This window comes from Chaetodon trifascialis, chromosome 8 (genome assembly GCF_039877785.1).
Source record: "Chaetodon trifascialis isolate fChaTrf1 chromosome 8, fChaTrf1.hap1, whole genome shotgun sequence".
NCBI lineage: Eukaryota > Metazoa > Chordata > Actinopteri > Chaetodontiformes > Chaetodontidae > Chaetodon > Chaetodon trifascialis.
In genome coordinates, this window is record NC_092063.1 from 9,261,480 (window position 1) to 9,282,201 (window position 20,722).

Sequence of the window (20,722 nt, forward strand, 5' to 3'; positions counted from 1 at the left end):
TCACTGATCTTAGAGGTTTGAATATTATGTAAGAAGAACCTGTGAGCTATCAGTCTGATCAGAGTGAGGGTGGATACACTAGATTGGATGGATTTCATGGCATCCAGATGGTGACTTGGGTTAGCTGCTTGGTCATTTTATAGACCCATCTGGGCCAATGTCCGAAAATATTATAGTCCTAATATTTTTTACTAGAGAATAAAGCCTGTTATCTTTGCCTCTATACTTTGCTACTGGTCTTTTCTCTTTTATGTAGTAAGTAAAAGACTATTAATTTCATGGAAAGGACTTTCCTGGGCTTTAAAATAATGATCCAGTCCCATACAATTGTTTGGGTCACAGGGCAAGGAAGTCCTGTACTGAACAGTGTGGGATGAATAGCGATGTTACACCCCTAACTTATAAATACAGCTACACACAGGTGACAGTAATTTTTCAGATTCAGATTTTTCAATTCAGATTCGCAACAATTTAGAAATTACAGTCAGCAATTATCTAATGTCTCAGTCATTTGTCTGTTGTATATGACATTTTACACTAATAAACTAATTTAATACAAAGTCTGATTACCTGCTCTAAGCCTACTGAAATCTAGCTGTATCTTTCTAGGCTAAAGACTTTTGTCAGATTGTTAACATTGTTAATTTGGGGTGTGTAATTTCAGTTATGAGAATGGAACCATCCATCTCAATAGATTTCATGAGTCACTGTTTTTGTGTTTCTAGAGTGAGTGAGTGAGTGAGTGAGTGAGTGAGTGAGTGAGTGAGTGAGTGAGTGAGTGAGTGAGTGAATTTGTGTTCATGAAGTTTTCTCTGCTTGAGACCTCCATCAGAATCTAACGCACGCTCGTGAGTCTGTCAGATGTCTTAGATTGATGTTTCAGAAAGATGGCCTGCCTCAACACTCTGTAGCCTGACAGCTCCCCCCTACTAGGGACAGTCTGATTCTATTTATGGATGATAAATAGTTGACACTCATTCTCCTATACCCCCTCAATTCCTTCGGCATTTGATTACATTCTTTTTTGAAGCAAAAACTTCAGTGTAATGGTATATCCTTCTACATGCTTGCACAGCACTCTACTGCTAAGGACTTGTGTTTGTTGGAGAGCTGGATACTCCAAAACTATTTCCACATGAAGATGCTTATTGGCAGATTTATGTTGTGTTCTGTGTGTTTTCTCTGCTCACTGCATGAGTTTGATAGGACAGCAATCAAGCATGATTAGCGATGGTGACTACATTACACAGACTAGCTCTCAGGCTTGTTTTTTCCATATCACCACATCACTTCACCTAGAAGGGCACTTGGAAAGCAGACCTACTCCACGGCCAGTAGTCCACTCTGCCATGATATGCAAATCTACAAGTGCAGCCACTATAAATGCCTGGATATATTTCCAAAACCATCAGAATTTTACAACTACATGTGTAGGCTATCTAAGAGGATTACAGTGCTTGTGAATGTGGATTGTGACATGGAGTCATCTTAGTTCTACAAGGCTATGTTGTGTCACTGTTGAACTTAACTATCATCTACTGGATTTTAAGATGAATTGCATTTATTCCTTTCTTCCCGTCAACAAAAGTGAAAGATAATTTGTATATCCGCCCCTGCGATTCACTTTTGCTCTAAGATTGAATGGGTCCTTGGCCCATGCTACACCATCCAACAAGTTTCATGAAAGTCAGATCAGTAGTTTACTCCAAATCTTGCTAGCAAATAGACAAACGAACCAACAAGCAAACAAATCGAACCAAAATGTAACCTTCTACTTATTTATCAATGGTCCACCAACAGCATGGCAGTTTCTTTATCCACATTATTGCACTTAAAAATTAAAAAAATATTCTGTCCAGATTGGGTTCTTAAAAGTAGACATGGTTTGGAATTGTACTGAATAGCACTATATCCATTTTACTGGCACTGTAAGAAACTTGGAGTGATAGCATCTACCAGTGCATACCGTACATTCTGTAGTGATAGGTTGCCTCAGTGTAATGCCGATTCCAAACTAAGGCTGTGTTCGTTCCATGTTCTGCTCATAGTTATGGTTTTATCATACATTACTGATTATGTCAGTATCTGACAGGGAAACAACTAGAGCCTTTTCTGTGAAACCAAATAGTGCCCCTAACAGAGAACTGTAAATCTCACAGCTTTGTTGTATCTGCCCTTAGATCCTCAGCTAAAGAAGCTGAGCTGACAGCCGTCTCTCTGCAGTAAGGATGCTCTCTTCTTAAATGAAGAGTACGTGCTAAAGATGACATGTGACATTGGACCTAGAACTTGACTTGAATACATAGTTGTGCAATTACATGGCATATTTGCCTGCAAAGTTCCCAGGACTAATATTTTAATCTATTATCTGGTCCCTGTAGCATCCAGAGGCTGCATGTGGTCTTTCAGTCGGATTTGCTGTATGAGCCACCATAGATGTGTAACTGCTGGAGCACACAGATGTAGTGGGTGGCAGCATAGTGGAGCAAAGCTTTATAGATTGCTTCCTGCTAATGTCACAATCTATTTTTCCTGTCCATGCTGCCCAGTATGGTTTTCTTTGTGTGTGTTTAACCTTGCCTGGGCAGTTCCACACTCTCTTGTGGCCAGCTGAGCCTTTCCTTCAGCACAGGGTACAGTACACACTTGATAAGATTCTGACAACATACTAGCACGCAAATGCTAGATAATCTGTTTGCAGCACCACTTGGATTTCAAATGTAACGCAATAATGAGTCACACTTGTTAAACCCTCACATCCCTCACAGTAACTATGAAGCAGGTAACGAGTCTCTTGTCTCTTGATGCTTCTGTGATGTCCATTGTCTGGTGTGTGTATGTATGCGTGTGTGCCTTGGGAGTGACATTCTTCCACTGTCTCAGTGTGCATATGTATCTGTCTGTGTATCTCGCCAAGCTGTGCACAACACCTCTGAGCCTACATGTGGCTTCTGAATTATGCAGAAGCCCCAGTGTCTGCTGAGAGGGAAAGCAGAAGTGAGAGAGCAAATGGAGGTGTGTGTATGGATGTGTGTGTGTGTTGGTGATGGGGGGGTGGAGGGTGGAGTGTGATTGGGACTTGGGGAACACTCTGTGGTGGGGGTAAGGGGGTTATTTAGGAAAAGCAGCAGGATGCCTGAAAGATGAGAGATGATAAGAGGAGGGGGCAAGAAAGATAAAGCAGCAGTGGAGGAGGAAGAAGGGAGGAAAGCTGCAGTGTCAGATGGTTAAAATATCCTGTATGCTGTCTGTCTCGTTCCTCACTGTCTCTCCTTTTAGACCTGAGTTCAGGTAAACTTCGGTCCGTGTGCTGCGTCTGTGCAGCAAAGAGCACTTGGGGATAGCCCAGCCCAACTTGGCCACAGCCTTCCATTGCTCAGCTTGCCTCTGTAGAAAGGGTTCTCTGCAGAACTGAATTATTCATCGGACTTTAGAAGAGTGCACTGAAAATCCCCACCCCCCACACACTTGCACACAAAACCTGATATGCCACATTCACACACACGCACAGTGCTTTATCATCATATCATCACTCCTCAACACACTGCATCACAGCACATCTTGCTTCATTGTTCATTTTTAGATTATTCACGCTGATATTTTGTATGTGTTCTGCTGTTTCATCTCGCAGGGAGTTCATCATGGTTGAATAATTAAATAGATTAGATCTTGTTAGGTTGTGTTCATTGCATTCCATCATCACTGTCGTCCGTCTCTGTGAGGGGTGGGGTCGTGCTTCTAGTTCATACTCAGTGCTGACTGCACGTGCGTGTTTGTTACATAAGTCATTGCTGTGGTGGTTAAAAAAAAAAAAAAGGGAAATCGCAGCAAAGAAACCCTAGGCAATACCTAGAGCAAGGTGCTCTCAGTGTGGGGTCAGCCTTATGGGGTATTAGAGAGGGAAGAGATTGAGAGGGAGCGGTTACTGGAGATGTGATGTGTGTGCAGGGAATGTTTGGTTGTGGAGGAGGGAGTGGTTGATGTTTGGGGTGCAGAGAGGGAGACAGATTGCAGATATGGGGGAGGGGGGAAAGGAGCAAAAGGTAGTGGATGAGGGAGTGAGAGAGCAAGTGAAGGAGAAGGAGAAAGATAGAAGAAATCGATGACACATAACCTTTAGCTGCAGTGGGTAGTGGGTGTGGCCATGTTAATGTGTGGGCTTATTCTCCCCCCAGTCACTGTGGTTTGTCACCCTTTCATGTCTTGTTACACAGCCTCTGTGTTACTGGATGCATTACAGCTGAGTGAGAGGTCACATCTGACAGCTTTTACACTTACAATATCACACACATGCATTATATTAAGGCTGAATGTTGTTACTGCTTGAAAAAGCCACCTGATCTGGATTCTTCCCCCACACACAAACTGCTGACTGTCATCAGCTTGGTTATCCATATGGTCCAATTAGAGATGTGTACATGGCTCAAAGACTGACACTAACCCCCCTCTCACTCACTCTGTCTTTCCTTCTTGCTAAAGCAAACGGGATGCATGAATTCAAAATGTGCAGGGAAGTGCCTCCAAGGTGACGGCCTCTCCCATCTGGCAGTTCCTGTGAAGCAAACATGATATAATAAGAATGTTATCATTAGGGCTTCATATAAATTATTTCCCTCTGCTGCATCTGTCATCTTTCCTCTAGGATCGTAAGCTGTCAAAAGTGGAACGTCAGCGCTTTAAGGAGGAGGCAGAGATGTTGAAAGGTCTTCAGCATCCCAACATTGTCCGTTTCTATGACTTTTGGGAGTCACCCCTGAAAGGGAAGAAGTGCATTGTTTTAGTAACAGAGCTCATGACTTCAGGAACACTAAAAACGTGAGTACTGATGAAGGCAGATATCAAACATACAACTACTCTGACAATGAACCATGCCCGAGACAGATGAAGGAAACTTACCTTTTCAATTACAATTTTGCATTTTTTGTGTGTGTTCTGTAGTGTTTTACAAAAAATATGTTTTGAAACTCACATGCTTGTATTGTGTCTCCCGCTCCTTCCTACAGCTATCTAAAGCGTTTCAAGGTAATGAAGCCCAAAGTGCTGAGGAGCTGGTGCAGACAGATCCTGAAAGGCCTTCACTTTCTCCACACCAGGACCCCTCCCATCATACACAGGGACCTCAAATGTGATAACATCTTTATCACTGGACCTACAGGCTCGGTCAAGATAGGGGATTTAGGACTGGCAACACTCAAGGCGGCTTCCTTTGCCAAGAGTGTCATAGGTAGAAGACTTTGAAATGTAACTTACAGATTGTCTTAATGGTTCTCACAGTACAGAAGTAAATGACATATCTATTGGTGCTCCTCTCTCTTCAGGCACCCCAGAGTTCATGGCTCCAGAGATGTATGAGGAACACTATGATGAGGCTGTGGACGTCTACGCCTTTGGCATGTGCATGCTAGAGATGGCCACCTCAGAGTACCCCTACTCCGAATGTCAGAATGCTGCACAGATATACCGCAAAGTCACTAGTGTGAGTCAGCGATTCAGTCCAAAATATTTAACTTACTGCAGATTTCACATAGATAAGTTCAGTGGCCCAAAATGATAACGCATAAAGATACAGCATTGGAACAGCTTGGACAATAAAATAAGACAGTAAGATTCTCCTTGTAGCATGCATTTTTAAAAATAATTCAGGGTCATGCTCAGTGATTCTGTAAGATGGGGCAAAGTAATGTCAGGAATATTTTTAGTTGCTTCACCACATAATAAGTCCCGGAAGTTTTTAATAGCAGAAAAGCAGCTTTTGTTAGAGTGCAAGATCTGCTCTGTTGTTTCCAGCTAGATGGATCCTCAGCCTTGATTTTGTTGGGTGAAGAATCTAATGAGCCATATGGAGTCACAGAGGGAGTCCAAATCTCCTTTGTTTTTTAGATAAAGCCTAAAGGCTCTGTTCCACTCCATTTCAATGAATGTGTGTCTGTTAGCAAGGCATTCTGCAAACTGTTTTTAGATTAGGAGGTATCTGAAGTCATGATAGACTTCCTGATTTGATGAAGAGTATTGATTTTCCACTCTTGAGACTTGGCAGGGTTGGAATCTGAGAGATGACTCTTTCACCTGCTGTTAAAGAAGAGACGACCTCAATGCCCATATTAATGGCAGGGCAGCATCAGTACAGCCATCTCTAGATACTGTTCTCTGCATTGTTACCATATGCATATTAGAGTGCCCTGCAGGGACCACTGTAGGATATTAATAGGAGATTGATCAAAGAAGAACCCTGATCCTTTATACTACTCCCTGAGCACATACAGCCTTCAGCTGCATAATTTGTAGCAATGTTAATCCAAAGGATGCATATGCTTTCTATCTTAGATGCAGAAAGTACCTCTTCTAAGAATTGATGATTTCACAGGTTATGCCAGCACCATAGCTTATGCTGCACCATAGAGAGAATAACTGGGTAGAATGTGCCTGTGAAAAAATAGCTTTGTGAAGAAGTCAGAGTGCTTAGGTAAGAGAGTGTAGTATTAACAAATATTCCACCATTATGAAGATAATACCATAAATCGCAAGAAAAGTATGAAAATGTCTATAGAAACTTCTCAAACCACATACTCAGAATGCTCTGAGCAGTCAGAATACCATAGGAATCAAGGCCAATTGTAGTTTACAAATGTAACAACATCAGGAACCAGGACAGTGGTTTGAGGGTTTTCTGTGGATGCTTTTATGCTTTTTGGAATCCACTGCAACCGACAGTTTCTAGCTGACCACAGCTGCTGTGCTCTGTCAAGGCCGACAAACCTACAGGGTGTGAGTGTGTGACACTTAAAAGATAAGATTTGAGGTGGAGTATCACAAAAACATCCCCACGCTCTTTCCTTTGTGATCGTTTTTGTTTATCCCTTCATGGCGTGTCCTCAGCATTTTGTTTATATTTCCCTTTCCTCAGGGAGTGAAGCCAGCCAGCTACAACAAGGTCATGGATCCTGAAATCAAGGAGATTATTGGGGAGTGTATCTGCCAAAAGAAAGAGGAGCGGTGAGTGACGGTCCCTGTCATTGTCCAGTGTCCAGCCAACGGGGCACACAAGGTGCCCTCTCATCTTTCAGGCCATGTCTCGCCTCCCCCGCTTCATTCCTCATTGCTGAGCCGCTGACAGTTGGGCTCTCAGCAGCAATGCGGTCTCCCACCATATCTGCAGGGTGTCTTTCATTTCTGTAGCAGCATAATGAGTTTGTGTACAGAGGGGAAAATAACCCTTAATTAGCTTCCAGTGAGTTTTTTTCTTTTTTTATATGTACAATTGAAGCATGATTGGGTTCACTGACTGACTTTGTCTCAACAGCACAGTTAAGTCATGTCCATGTGTGATGTAATTACGCTGTTAAACAAAGCCAAGATGTCCTTTCACTATCAACACACTACAACTCTTTTACCGCAGCTACAGTAACCATATTGATGCTAATGCTATATGCAAACACTGTACATTACAGATAAGTGGCCTCAGTGTGTGTAGCACAAATTTGTGCCAGAGTCTTGAGCTTTGGTGTTCCCTCTCTCAGGTACACCATCAAGGACCTGCTGAACCATGCTTTCTTTGCTGAGGACACGGGGGTAAGGGTGGAGCTAGCTGAGGAGGATGATGGGAAAAAGGCCTCAATAGCCCTGAAACTGTGGGTGGAAGACCACAAGAAGTTAAAAGGGAAGTACAAGGAGAGTGGAGCCATCGAGTTCACGTTTGATCTGGAAAAAGAGGTCCCTGAGGTTGTGGCACAAGAGATGGTGAGTGAGAAATTGAAGGCATGCTCAGATGGTCTTCATACAAATATTCAAAAATAGAAACATATTTGGTTACAGTATGGTACAAGTTACAGTATGTACTTCACATTGTGCATGCTACCTAAAATACATTAAAGACATGTTCAACCTTTTCAAATCTTTCGTAGAATTTCAGTTTCACTAATGAATTAGTTCTAACCTATGCTAGTGATACAGTTTGTCATGCTTTGCATGTCTTCATGGCTTGGTGTGTTCTAGTGGCTGGCAGTACTCATGTCTCATCGTTAGGGAATGCACTCAAGTGCAGATTGCTGGTGATAACTTACTCTGCTCTTCCAGGAATGCAGTGATTGCAGTTTTATTTTTTCCTTTTGTTTACATGGTTTTCGCCAGTCTGTCTTGGCCCGTTTTTTATTGCAGGCCCTTATCTGATTGTGTTCACTGAAGACTTCTGTCATTGTGGAAGCCATGATCATACCTATGTACACACCCCAACCCTACGAGCTTTTATATCAGATATCTAACTTTCTGAAGTGCCATAAAATGATTTATTAGATAATGAGATTAAGAGAGACTGAGTTAAGACCTCGACTTCCGCTGGAGAATGTAAACATAATCATTGTCTGGCTGTTCTTTCACAGCTTTAAACAGGTTTTGGTGAAAAAAATGAAACTGGTGCACATTAACACCAATATAGAGAGACTGATTTTTCAGTGACACGTACAAAAAGGTTGTCCTTTTAGTGAGACTATTCAAAATGGACTCAAACAAAAGTGCTTTGAAACAGATTTATGTTAGACCCATCTATTGCCATCTACAGTATGTGCTTGTGCACCATGTGCAAGGAAAGTAGGGAAAGACAGAAGTTTTGACAGTGGGGTGTGTCAGCTGAGAGGTCTGCAAATGAATCACTTTAGTAAGGTGCGTTTTCCCTCAGATTATTTAAAAAGAAGAGTATTTTGTTTAATACTCAGCCATCTGATCAAGTGACAGAGAGTGAGTAGCTGCTGTCCTCTCTTTTCCTATCTCTTATTTTAACCAATATTTTCCATTTCATCGTTGCTCTCTATCTTTCGCCCACACATTTCTTTCCCTTTCTCTTGTCTGTTCTGTCTCCGCTTGTCTGTGGCGTTTTGGCCTTGACCAGGCTCTGAAGGTGTGAAAAGAAATTTAAGACCTCTCTCCAACAATTGCCTTGGGGATGAGAGTAGACATGTGGATCACCAGCACATGAGATTGTATGGCCTGCATGCTCCCATGTCAAATCACTACATATCCATGCTAATGAGTGATTTCTCAACAGACAGAGAACATGAGATATGTGATTTCCCTCCACTAATGGGCCTGGATCGCTCCTTTTTTATCATTCATTCTGGCTTTTGTGCTAAAGATGCCTAATCTCTCTACAATGTGTTTTAAATGGTGTTTTATGCTTCACAGTAGATGTATGATATACATGATTCAAATAGTGTTAGTTTTAATATGCACAGCATAACTACTTAACTAGTATTTTTTTGCATGAACTGCACTGTACTGTAACATTGACCATCATCGTGTGTCATTGCAAGTACGGAGGGAGCTAAAGCTCTATGGCCAGTTTATAAATGGCGTTATGTTATTTTCTCCCCTTTTTGGTTCATGTACAACATGTGGTCTGTGCATTGTGTCTTGATCTTTGTTATTTGCAGATGTAACATCCCAGGCAATTCTGTTGTGAAGAATGAACAAAGCCACTGACAAAGGGAATAGTTCCCCACTGCTCTGATCCCCTTAAAATAGATTTTCTATTCCTTCCTTTTCTTACTCTTTCTCCTTCCCTCACACGCTGCCCTTTTTAATGCACGCTCTCATCTCTCACATGCTCTGTGCTAAAAATATCCTAGAAGTCATGCTCTTCCTTTTTCTTTGTCAGGTGGAGTCTGGCTTCTTCCACGAGAGTGATGCTAAGACTGTGGGAAAGTCAATCAGGGACCGTGTGGCACTGATCAAGTGGAGGAGGGAGAGAACGGTGTCTGCTGCAGCTGCAGTGAATCAAAGTGAAGGGGGACACGGGATCCAGATGATACCATCTCAGGGCATCTCTGCTGGGCCTGCACATGTAGGACAGCCATTGCTGGAACCAGAAGAGCCAGAAGCAGACCAGCACAACAGGCTGCGGAACTTACCAGCCAGTGCCACCTCAGTGACATGTAAGAGACTCTTTTCTCTTCCACTCAGAAATACATGAGCTTAATCTTTGACTTTTTTATGAGTGCGCATTTTGTGTGTCTTTGCAGCAGACGGCACACTTGACAGTGGCATGGGCTCCACTGTGTACTCAGACTCCCACAGCAGCCAGCAGAGTGTCCTCTACCAGTCCCTGCTGGAGCCTATTACTATGGCAACACAGCAGGTCTGTATCAGGAGCATACACACCCAGGTGGACCATACACATTCAGATTTGTTAAAATACACACACTCTGTGACAGCAGCCATTGCTCATGTAGGTTTGGGACAGAACACAGGCGCTGTATGTTCATCTGCACAGACGCACACACATTTTTGGACATGTGCCAATCAGTCTTCATTATCACAGCATGTCTTGTACATTCATGTGTCATTGCAAGCAAGTTTGTTCGTCCTCATCTCATCACATATATATATATATATTTGTCATGATCTCTTCATTTTGAGTAACGTGTGTTCTGCTTTTGGGTTGCTCCTCTATCATTGCCAGAGCAATAGCCCTTTTCTGACAGATCGACCTCACTCCTGTGAAAAGGGTGAAGTATGGGGAGCAACGCTGAGTCCAGAGCTCAGGACTCGTTTGGGAGCTGCAGCCCGGAGAGGAAGCGCCCCTGTTATTGACACTCAGAGGGCAAACCACATTGCTCAACTCCATGCCCTCATTCAGTCTCAGAGATCAATCAGTCCCACGCCCACAGTAACAGAGAACCAGTCAGAACTCAGCCCCTCAGGGCTTCACTCAGAGGCTAAAGATGGCGTCCCTTCCCAGAGTCCTCTGCCACTGCTGCAGGTCTCCCCTGTCTCTTCACTTTCTGAGTACCGCCGCCTGAGTGACACCAGCATCAGGCCGTCATCAGAGGCCACCAGTGAGAACTTATATCTGCCTCCTTCAAGTGAACGCAGACACTCTGACCTTAGTAGTCTTCTGAGCCTAACCTGCCATCATAACCACCATTTTGCAATGCATAGAAACCACATGTGCCAGGCCTGCCTCTCTTTGCTTCTTGTAAGGTCACGTGAAGGGATCCATCGTGGTCCTTCTGCTGTCATGCCGGCACACCTCTGTCCTTGTGACTTTAGACACCACGCGTCCTCTGGTGGAGCAATGACCACCCCTGGTTATGGGCGGCTGAAAGGTTCAAGTGATTGTTCCGATTTCTCTCTGCTTCAGCAGTCTCTGTTCAATATAATCAGCCGCAAAGCAGCCCCTTGTCACACCACACCCACACAAGCCTCCCTGCTGCACTCCTCAGCTGCCCACAGGCCTGCTTGCAGTGATGGAGATGGTAGCCACAAGAATCATCCCCTGAGTGGCAGTTTGGTAGGGGACCAAGAACCCCCCCAGGACTGCGAAGATAGATTCTGTGCCGGAGAGCAGCAAGTTACCAGGGCTGTGGGAGTGGTAGGTCACAATAGCAGACAAGTCGCTTTAGTTTCCCATGAGGGGCCAACACCTGCTTAACTGATTTCCTTCCAGCCTGTAGGAGATACAGCAGTTTTTTTTTTGTTTGTTTTTTTGCATGGAGCCAGTCTGATCTCATGTCTACTGTCCGAGTCTTGCTGCCTGCATAGGCCTACAGAGCTGACCGTTCTCTTAAAAATCATAAGCTTGCTCCTGTCTGAGGACAATGGCGCAGTCTCTAACAGACCTCATTTCCCTGCTGATTAACTTTAATCAATTCCTTCTAGAACTGACCTTGATTTTTACATTTTCCCTTTCTGCTTTACTGGCACATTGTTACAGCTGTCTTGTTCCTTAACTTACCTTGGATAGATGGTCTCTGATTGGAGGAGATGGGGTGGCTGTCTGATCTCTCTCCTCTCGATCTTTCCTGCCATTTCTCCCTTGAGTCCTTATTTTAGTGCACACCTGTCACCGCCTGCTCATTGTTGAAACAGATGTTTTATAAACTTATTTTTATCCCTCATCCTCTCATTATACTTACATCCGGTATGACTTCATATGATTGGCCCAGTTATTAACTTTTATGGGGTTTTAACCATGACCAGTAAAATTCATCCCCTAGAGGTTGTAATTTGAATTTCTTTCTTTTGTGTTCTCAGGCCGGTTCTGCAGGTCACCAGAATCAACAGTCTATCCAGGGCCTGCCCTCTTCCAGCACACCAGTGCACGCACCACTGCAGTACATCCAGCCTGGACACAGCTACCCTGCTGCTCCATATGCTGGCCCACACAGTGCTGCAACACCAGCTCCATCCAGTCTGTGTTCAGTCAACATCCAGCATACAGTCAGTGCTGCTAGCTACACACCTCCGAGTGTGCAGCAGACTCAAGCTGCAGCAGGTATGCCAACATCAGCTGTACCACAGCATGTTGCACAGAGCTACCAAGCACCAGGCCACCAACAGCAGCAGGCAACAGCAGCAAGCTCTTCGACCATTCCTTTGAAAGTCCAACAAACTTATCAGAACTGTGTGACCCCAACTCAACAACAGGCTCCCTCTGCATCAGGATATGCTGCTCCAGTTCAGCAACAGACTGCAGCAGCAGCAGCAACATCCACCCTGCCAGCACAAAGCTACCCTCTTGGATCTGTTGCCCCAACTATGGCAGCCACGGACCAGTGTCACCCTGCACAAGTTCCCAGTGCACTGCAACATGTTCAAGCTGCTGTCAATCTGCCAAGTCAGCAGCCTGGTCAGAGCTCCCCCACACCAGCACTTTATAACCATCAGATACCTATTCAGCAAGAGCACCAACAGCCCTTGCTGCAAAATACTCAGTCCAGTATACATTTAACACAGCATGCTGGCCAGGCTTATATTCAGCCTCAACTCCAGCATACCCAAGAAACTCTGCATAGTACACACCAACAAATGGGACAACAGCCTACCCACCATTCTCAAAGTGTTCAGTCCTCTGGCCAACAAGTACACACCCCAACCCTACAGAAGCACAGTCAGAAAACCATGCAGACAGCAGTTCAACCACAGAGCCATGACATATCCCAGTCTACAGTCCAACAGGTTCAGACCCCAGCTTCTCAACCCCCAGCCCCAGTTGTGCAGGTTGCAGCCACACATCAGAGTTACCCTGCTGTAGGTCTACCTGATACTGCCTCTCAGAGCTACCCACATTCTGCCATCAATGTGCTACAGCAACAGACTGCTCCAACTCAGAGCCAGTACCTGCCTGCACAGTCTACTGCAGCGCCACAGACCTATGGGGGAGCTAACCAGGTAGTGACTCCTCAGAGCCTTCCAGCCTCTTCCCAACATACCCAGGCTGCTCATATCACACAGCAGGTGAGTGAACAGTGTTGATGGTCACTGTAAAGTAAATTGTAGCAAGGTGGCATACGTAGTGCCCCAGTTTTATATTTGTGTTCCTTCCTCTGACCTCACCCTGTTTTCATTTTTCATCAGTTTCAACCCTATCTTTGCATCGGTGCTTTCCTGAATCAGGTAGAACGCCTTTGTCTCAACACACTTTGTCACTGTAGGACTCAATGTGGGAGGGACAGAAAGTAATGCATTTTAACAAGTGAACACCATCTATGGTAATGGTTGGTTTGGAGCTGCTTATATAGTGGATCGTGGTTTTGATTTGCTGCAGCTTAATTGGAAGCAGCTGTTTTGGTGGACAGTAGGTGAAAAAAATGAACATCCCAATAAACAGGAGTTTCCTCGGACAACTGCCAACAGAGACATAAGTGAACAGTAATGAAAACAATAACAGTGGTTTTAGCCGCTACACCCGCCAGCCCTCCCAGGGCTGCTCTGTGTCTGTGGTACACATTGTGCTCCAGTATGTACAGCAGATTCAGACTGATTCCAGGCTTAGGGACAGGACGGAAGATGTGAGCTATTCTCATCTGGGTCAATAGCAGGAAATGCAGATTTCCAAACTGAGAGATGAAACTGGAATATGTCCCTTTATTGAACTTCCTTCCTCTTTTTCTCCCTCTTCTTTGTGTTCTTCTGTAGGCTGTTCCTGCTAGTCAAAACCTTTCACATCTTGGACAAGATGGACAGGGCCATGGGATAAATCTCAGCCAATCAGCTTCCAGTGTGCCAGCCCATGCACTTCCTTCTCAACCACCACCAATGCACCCATCCCAGGTATCATCGCTGTCTTCTCACTGCTTTCATAAATATCTTGGACCTGAGCTATTGTATGTTTCAGCAGTGTATTCTAGCTTGGATTATACAGACCAATGACAATATAAATGTGAAGCAAGCTATCTTGATATATCCTCCTCCTATTTTTGAACTTTGTTCTACGGATTGTCAGATTTTCCTGTTTCTTCCTTCCTGTTTTTCTTTTCCTTTCAGTTTCCCTCACAGTATCCCACAGTCCAAGTGATGACAGCAGTGACTGACTGTGAATCCTCCCACCCTCACTCCTACACTACCCCTCACCCTTCAACCTCCTCTTCTTTTAACCATATCTACCTTTCTCCTGCCCAGACTCTCCCTGTGACCCCCTCTGTCTCCCCCGTTTCTCCTCTGCACAGTGAAAACGTATTAGTTTCACCCATCCCAGTCTCCCTCATACCTTCCCCCTCACCTGTGTTGGGCAAGGTGGGGCCCACATCCCCGCAGCACCAGCCCACCGCTGCTCTGCAGCAGAGTGTTAGATCTGAAGCTTCTCATTCACAACCTGCATTCATATCAGCACTAACCACGCACCCCATACATACACACACAGCCCCGTCCCAGAACACACACCCTCCCACAAATGGCAGCACTCAGCCTCTGATGCAGGTAATTATGATGGCTGCAATGGAGTGCAGATGTTTACCAAGAGGGTGTGAACTGGAACCATTGATTGTGATAATCTCTGTCACACTGTTTAAACTTCCTTGCATTGCAACACAAAAGAGTGTTGTCGCTGTGCTGTTGTTCTGTGGCTGAAGGGTGATGAATATTTACATGTTAAAGTAAGATAAATTAAATAATGCAGATGGAAAAAATGACTCAAACGCACAATATGTAACATTTCCGCGTTAGACTAGACTTGTGTTACATGTTTTTTGAATTGTATACTAACGTTATTCCGAATGTTCCCAACAAAGTTCAAACACAAAGAAATCTGTAATTGTATTAAAAGAAACGGTACATTAGATATGTTTGCATGTCAATGGTGACAATGGTCCTCACCAGAGTGAGGAAGGAAGTCAGCAAACTTGACTAAACGTAACAGGAATAAAACACACACAATGTCATCAAACTACATCTTTTTTTTAATTGTTTTGATTGAGAGACCCCCTCGCAGCAGAAATTACATACTGTGCACTTAAGTCTTTGCTGATATATGCAATGTGTAAAGTTAAACAGTACATACTTAGATGAAAATCCTTTTAAATATTTTTGGAGGAATTCTTATCATAAAATGACAATGTCTAAATATTTCTGCACAGGATTTAGAGACTTAGATAACTAATAGTGACAATAAGAATACTATGTTATCTTGTTTGTCTTTACAGCAGATTTCCCAGCAGGCTCAGGTCAGCCATCCTGAGCTTGCGCCCTCTGCTCAGCTCCCCCAACCTGCAATCTTCTCCTCACCTGTGCAGAATGGGTCGGACCTGAGCACAGCCACCACTGCTGCCCAACTGGACAACAAGAAGCCATGCCAGCTGCCCGCACAGGCCCTGTCCCAGAGTCAGGTCCAGAGCCAGATTCCCGTGCTGCAGCCCTCTGACTCTCAGAGAGGATCATCTGGGTCTGCCAGTTCCTGTCTGACTCAGCAGAAGCAGCTCAGTACTCTCACAGGAGCTGCAGGTCAGGGTCCGACAGAAACCAGCAAGGAGGTATGGACAACACATGGCTCGCTGCCACACGTTTTAGTTCTCGCTGCTCATTTCTTCCTCTGCCCGCTTTGCTTTGCTAAGGTACCTGTTCCCTTGCATGTAGTGTCACCGTAATTCCTCTGAAGCCATGGTCAGCAAAATACTTGATAATATTACTCTCTTTTATTTAGTCATTCTGGTTGTTTGTGTCTGTGTTGTGTCTGCAGGATCACGCTGCAGAGAAACACACTGGAGGACAGAGCTATGACAGGTACTTCCTTATTTCTCCTCAGTCATCTTTGCAGGGGACAAGACAGTGATTGAGCCGATATGCAGCACCTGAGTAATCTGAGGTGCTGTCAGATTCTGCCAGAGAAGTAGTGACATGAAAGAAGACATAATGCATTTGGCTTTAAACAGTTTTCCACCCTCTCTGAAGAATTGTTGTTTATACTGCTGCTATAGCCACACGAAGAAGTGCCACGTTGAAAACAGAACCTAGCATTGGTTGGCTACATCCCTCTATCATCTCAAAAGGAAAAAAAATCATAAAACGCTATTAAAAGCAATGACTCTGTCATTTGTGTTGTTTTGAACTCCCAGAGGGGAGAGGTGTTGTTTACCTTTAGAAAACATTGAGAGTGCTCCACCTATCCTCAGAAATAATGAATCAACTCAGTAACGAAGTAGCTGTTCCTCCTAAAGTTAAAAGGGTCCCATTTGTTATTGCGTGTTATTTGTTGTGTAATGTAGACCTAGTTAGAAGCCATCTCTGCTAACTTTCTCTGGCAGTGTGTTGACCAAAGGACAGCTCTCCAGCTCGACACACACATGTCTGGAAAAACCACAGTGCACTCTGATGACCGCTCTGATGGCATCTGTTGATTTTTCCTATCATTGTGACCAGCAGCTGAAACTCCTTTTAATTTCAGAAAGTTCCCTTGTTCCTTCATAATGGAGAGCAGATAGCTAATCCCCTACAAAGCTATATCCCATTTAACCTTATGTGGAATTTAGCGTCACCCATGGCTGACATATCAGACTTGTCAAATCCTGCAGGCATTCCAGAGCCGCGATAAATACAAAACCTTTTCAGCCAGCTCCGTAAGGAGGAGAGGTTGCAAAGACCAGTAGCTTCATTCCATCTCCAGTTCAAGGTTTCTGTCTATCACACCCATCATCTTTATTTGGGTAGAACAGTTTTGAACATGTTTGTGCATATTCGTCGCTTGTTTATTTCTGCTAGGTACTGTACAAAAGCAGGCACATTTTAGTCCTGAAACCACAATAGCCCACCCACAGTAAACGTAGAGCTGTTTCAGGTATTCATGAATATAGCAGTGCTTACACTAATGCTTCATTTTCCTCATCAAAACTAGTGTCAACTCTGATGCGACGTCAGGGAAGGAGATGAGTGACGGATATGAGGGTACTCATGGAGGTAAAGGCGAAGGGAAAGTCCGCAAACACCACCGCAGGTCTACTCGCACTCGTTCTCGCCAAGAGAAGACTAGCCGGCCAAAGCTCAACATGCTCAATGTGGGTAACCAACATGTGTTCCAACAAGCAACGCATGCAATAGTAGACATGTATTTATAGTGTCCACCCTTCGTTGCAGGTGTGTAACACTGGCGATAAGATGGTAGAGTGTCAGCTGGAAACTCATAACCATAAAATGGTCACCTTCAAGTTTGACCTGGATGGAGATGCACCAGAGGAGATTGCTACATATATGGTATGTTGGAGGCACTGCCATGCCAGGCGATGGAAAGGTTTTTGTAGCGTGCTGTAAGCTGGGCATCGGCTGCTTTCTTATGGCTCAGAACTCTGAAACTCCCCGTGTTGCTGTTCTCAACTGCAATGCAGCAAAAAATGTTTATCTGTCTCTCCCTTGCTCCTTCTCTCTCCTTCAGTCCCAACCAATTCAGATAAGGCTCATATTTATAGATAGATAGATCAATATCCATGGCATAACTGCTCCATCATTGTATAGAAAATAGATTGTCCAAGACAAATATTTAAGCTTACTAAAACAACATATTTAATTACTTTACATGGTGTGAAACGCTCAATATAAAGACGTCATACACCTAAATGATGTAAAAAGTAGTCATTCTAAAAGTAGTAGATTTTCTTAGGCCTTAATTTAAATATGCTTTATTTTGGCAGCAATTTACATTAACAGAATATGTCTGGAACTTCAAAATTTTTGTTTACTCTTTAAATGTTTCCCTCCCAAACATGTTTGTACATCTGTTGTCCCTGGCACAGTTTAGTTTTAAGCGTTTCTTGTTAAGCTAAAACCTTTAATGTCCTGTTGTCTTTTTTCTCCGTCGTGCCCCTCAGGTGGAGAATGATTTCATTCTGCCTTTAGAAAAAGAAGTGTTCATCGAGCAGTTGAAGGACATTGTGGACAAGGCTGAGGACATGTTGAGTGAGGACACTGAGGGTGAGAGGAACTCTGACCAGGGAGGCAGTCCCAAACAGAGTGAAGGAGCTGGCACACTGGGAACAGAGGTGAGAAAGGAACTGTTGACAGCTAATAGTTGCAATTGCGCAATCTGTCTCTGAGTGCCTCTGCCTCGGATACATCATCCAGACAGCACTCTCAAGATGACTTTGCATGCAGTGCTGCCAACAAGAGCTGGCCAAAAATACCATTCTTGCTGATGTGACATTGTGATCTAACTGAATTTATTTCAGAGGTTCAGCTCTTTGAAGAGACCTTTTCAGATGTCCATTAAATTGATGTACATGCATCAAATCTGTGAAGTAATCCCTCCTTTTCTTTAGGGATTGAAGGCTTCCACACCCAGCACCCCACAGCTGGTGTACCAGCAAAATGGTAAGACTCTGAGCCACCTGGAACTGTACTCACTGAGACAAAATCTGCTCAGACTTTTCAGCTCTAGCTAAACTCAGCTGCCTCACTGTGCATTCTTAAGAAACCTGTTATGTTGTGACACTGGAATGAGAACAATTTAATGGATGTTTGTATGTTTGTATTCGCCTACACTTTTGCTTTGTGGCCAGACAGTGCCTTTAGTGCCTCCTATTGAATTGATTTTCTAGTAGATGCGGATTTCTGAGTTTTTCTGTCTCCTTCTCCTTGACAGTCCTCCACACCGGCAAGCGCTGGTTTATCATCTGCCCTGTGGCTGAGACACCCATGTTAGACAAAGAGGAAACTACATCTCACACCGCTACAGCCCAGGGTATGCTGCACACTCAGAGTGCCATTAATGCCTCCTGCATGCCTTCAGATTTAGTACTTACTCAACAAATTCTTATATATGAGGATTTGCTTTCCCTGCCAGAGTGCATTGTCTATAGAATAAACTGAAACATTTGCATCTTACTCACTGCTGTTGATATTGAAGACTGCGCATGCATTAGAGTTGGGGTCAGTTATATAAGAGTGCTTCTGCGGTGGTTCTAGGCAGAAATGAAGGGCAGGATTTATACTCCAGCTGACAGAGCCTGATGGGGCAAGGCAAGCAGTGATGTAACACTCAGGCACCCACAGGACCCAGCTCCTGTTCTTCATGGCCTTGACTGAACTGAGAACAGATTCCCTAGCTGTTCTCCTCCTAATTAACCTTTTTATTCCTCCAGAACCTGAAAAGTCTGTCCCATCATCAGTCAGAACCAACAGCAACACAACTACAGTCGCATCTTTATCCTCCCAGAGTCCGTCCTCCTCCTCCTCTGTGCCCCCTGCAGCTCAGACTACAGTGCACCCTCAAGACCAAAATACTGACAAAGCCCGGATCCAGCAGCCTCAGCCCTGTGTAACTAAACATGCCCTCTCTTCTTCTGGCGCCAGCCATCACAACTCCCTTCCTGTGGAAGAGCCTTGCATCTCTGCTGTCTCCATGGTAGCGGACATGCCATGCTGCGCTATTGTACCACCTGTCTCTCTGGATGTAAATGTTATTGATAAAGGAGCAGCTGGTGGTTTGGCCTCCTCTCAAGCAAATCAGCCTAACCAGAAGTCCAGCCCTACTGGAGAACTACCCCCTCAGGTGGCCTCTCATCAGTCTGTGGTCCTGCAGCAACCGTATGCCACGCCCATGCAGCCTGGGACAGTCACCTCCCAGCCCCAGAGTCCAGCACATCAGACCTCCCAGAACTCCCAATCGTCAAGCCACCAGCAGCCAGCGAGCGGGGGGCCAGGAGAGTCGGACAGCGAGGGCCCACGCAGGGTGGAGTTTGTTGACCGCACCATTAAGACTTTGGATGAGAAGCTGAGGAACCTGCTGTACCAGGAGCACGCTCCCTCCCAGCCTTCCAGCACTGTGTCTGACCCACAGGCCTCCAGCACAGAGGGAGTCAGTTCACCTCCAGTCTCAGATGGCCAGAGCACCGAGGGAGCACTTACAAAGAAGAAAGGGGAGCCACTGGTAAAGTACACTGTGTGTCTGTGTGTGAGAGAGAACTCTGAGCATTCAGACATTGGTGAGGAGCTCAGTTAATGGCAGCATCATTGAATCATTTCCTTGCCCTGTGTTATATTGATTTGACTATTGGCTGTAAAGAGCAAGACCAATGCTGGGTTTAGAACGAGAGGAGGGTAACAAAATTACTGCTGTCAGCACAATAATTCACTATGATCTCTTCCTCTGGCAGCTTCATTTTGTGTGTGTTTCCTTGTGTGCATGCATGCTACCAAAAACAAATTAAGGTCTGACTCATTCAGACAAAACTGAGGTCAGGAGAGGATAATGGCTAGCCTTACCACACTCATCTAGCGATTTACCACTTGCCACTATTCAAAATGATTGCAACCTCCCCCCCACACATACACACACACACACACACACACACACACACACACACACACACACACACACACACACACACACACACACACCCACCCTTCTCTTTTTCTCTTTTAGCCTCAGATTCCTGAGCGTACAGATAGTGTGGGTGCACTAAGTGACTCTGCAGTGGCAGGTAGGTAACATTATGTAATGTCCATATCACATAACTCCTGTTGGAGAACC

General features: G+C 44.5%; 1 protein-coding gene across 6 annotated transcripts in view; it reads left to right on the forward strand.

Moving 5' to 3' along the window:
• The window catches only part of LOC139335141 (serine/threonine-protein kinase WNK2), a 42,832-nt gene that overhangs the window by 10,878 nt on the left and 11,232 nt on the right, over positions 1-20,722 (forward strand). For 2 of the 6 annotated variants that reach the window (XM_070968598.1, XM_070968601.1), the window contains exons 3-23: positions 4,643-4,815; positions 5,004-5,224; positions 5,319-5,476; positions 6,905-6,993; positions 7,518-7,737; positions 9,647-9,923; positions 10,011-10,126; positions 10,451-11,362; positions 12,025-13,227; positions 13,348-13,386; positions 13,909-14,043; positions 14,257-14,688; positions 15,411-15,737; positions 15,944-15,987; positions 17,096-17,255; positions 17,335-17,451; positions 18,063-18,233; positions 18,510-18,561; positions 18,833-18,931; positions 19,332-20,119; positions 20,615-20,672. In XM_070968598.1, the coding sequence (XP_070824699.1) occupies positions 4,643-4,815; positions 5,004-5,224; positions 5,319-5,476; positions 6,905-6,993; positions 7,518-7,737; positions 9,647-9,923; positions 10,011-10,126; positions 10,451-11,362; positions 12,025-13,227; positions 13,348-13,386; positions 13,909-14,043; positions 14,257-14,688; positions 15,411-15,737; positions 15,944-15,987; positions 17,096-17,255; positions 17,335-17,451; positions 18,063-18,233; positions 18,510-18,561; positions 18,833-18,931; positions 19,332-20,119; positions 20,615-20,672 (5,791 nt within the window). The remainder of the gene's footprint in view (positions 1-4,642; positions 4,816-5,003; positions 5,225-5,318; positions 5,477-6,904; positions 6,994-7,517; positions 7,738-9,646; positions 9,924-10,010; positions 10,127-10,450; positions 11,363-12,024; positions 13,228-13,347; positions 13,387-13,908; positions 14,044-14,256; positions 14,689-15,410; positions 15,738-15,943; positions 15,988-17,095; positions 17,256-17,334; positions 17,452-18,062; positions 18,234-18,509; positions 18,562-18,832; positions 18,932-19,331; positions 20,120-20,614; positions 20,673-20,722) is intronic. The other 4 variants (XM_070968599.1, XM_070968600.1, XM_070968602.1 and 1 more) reach the window with 4 other exon arrangements.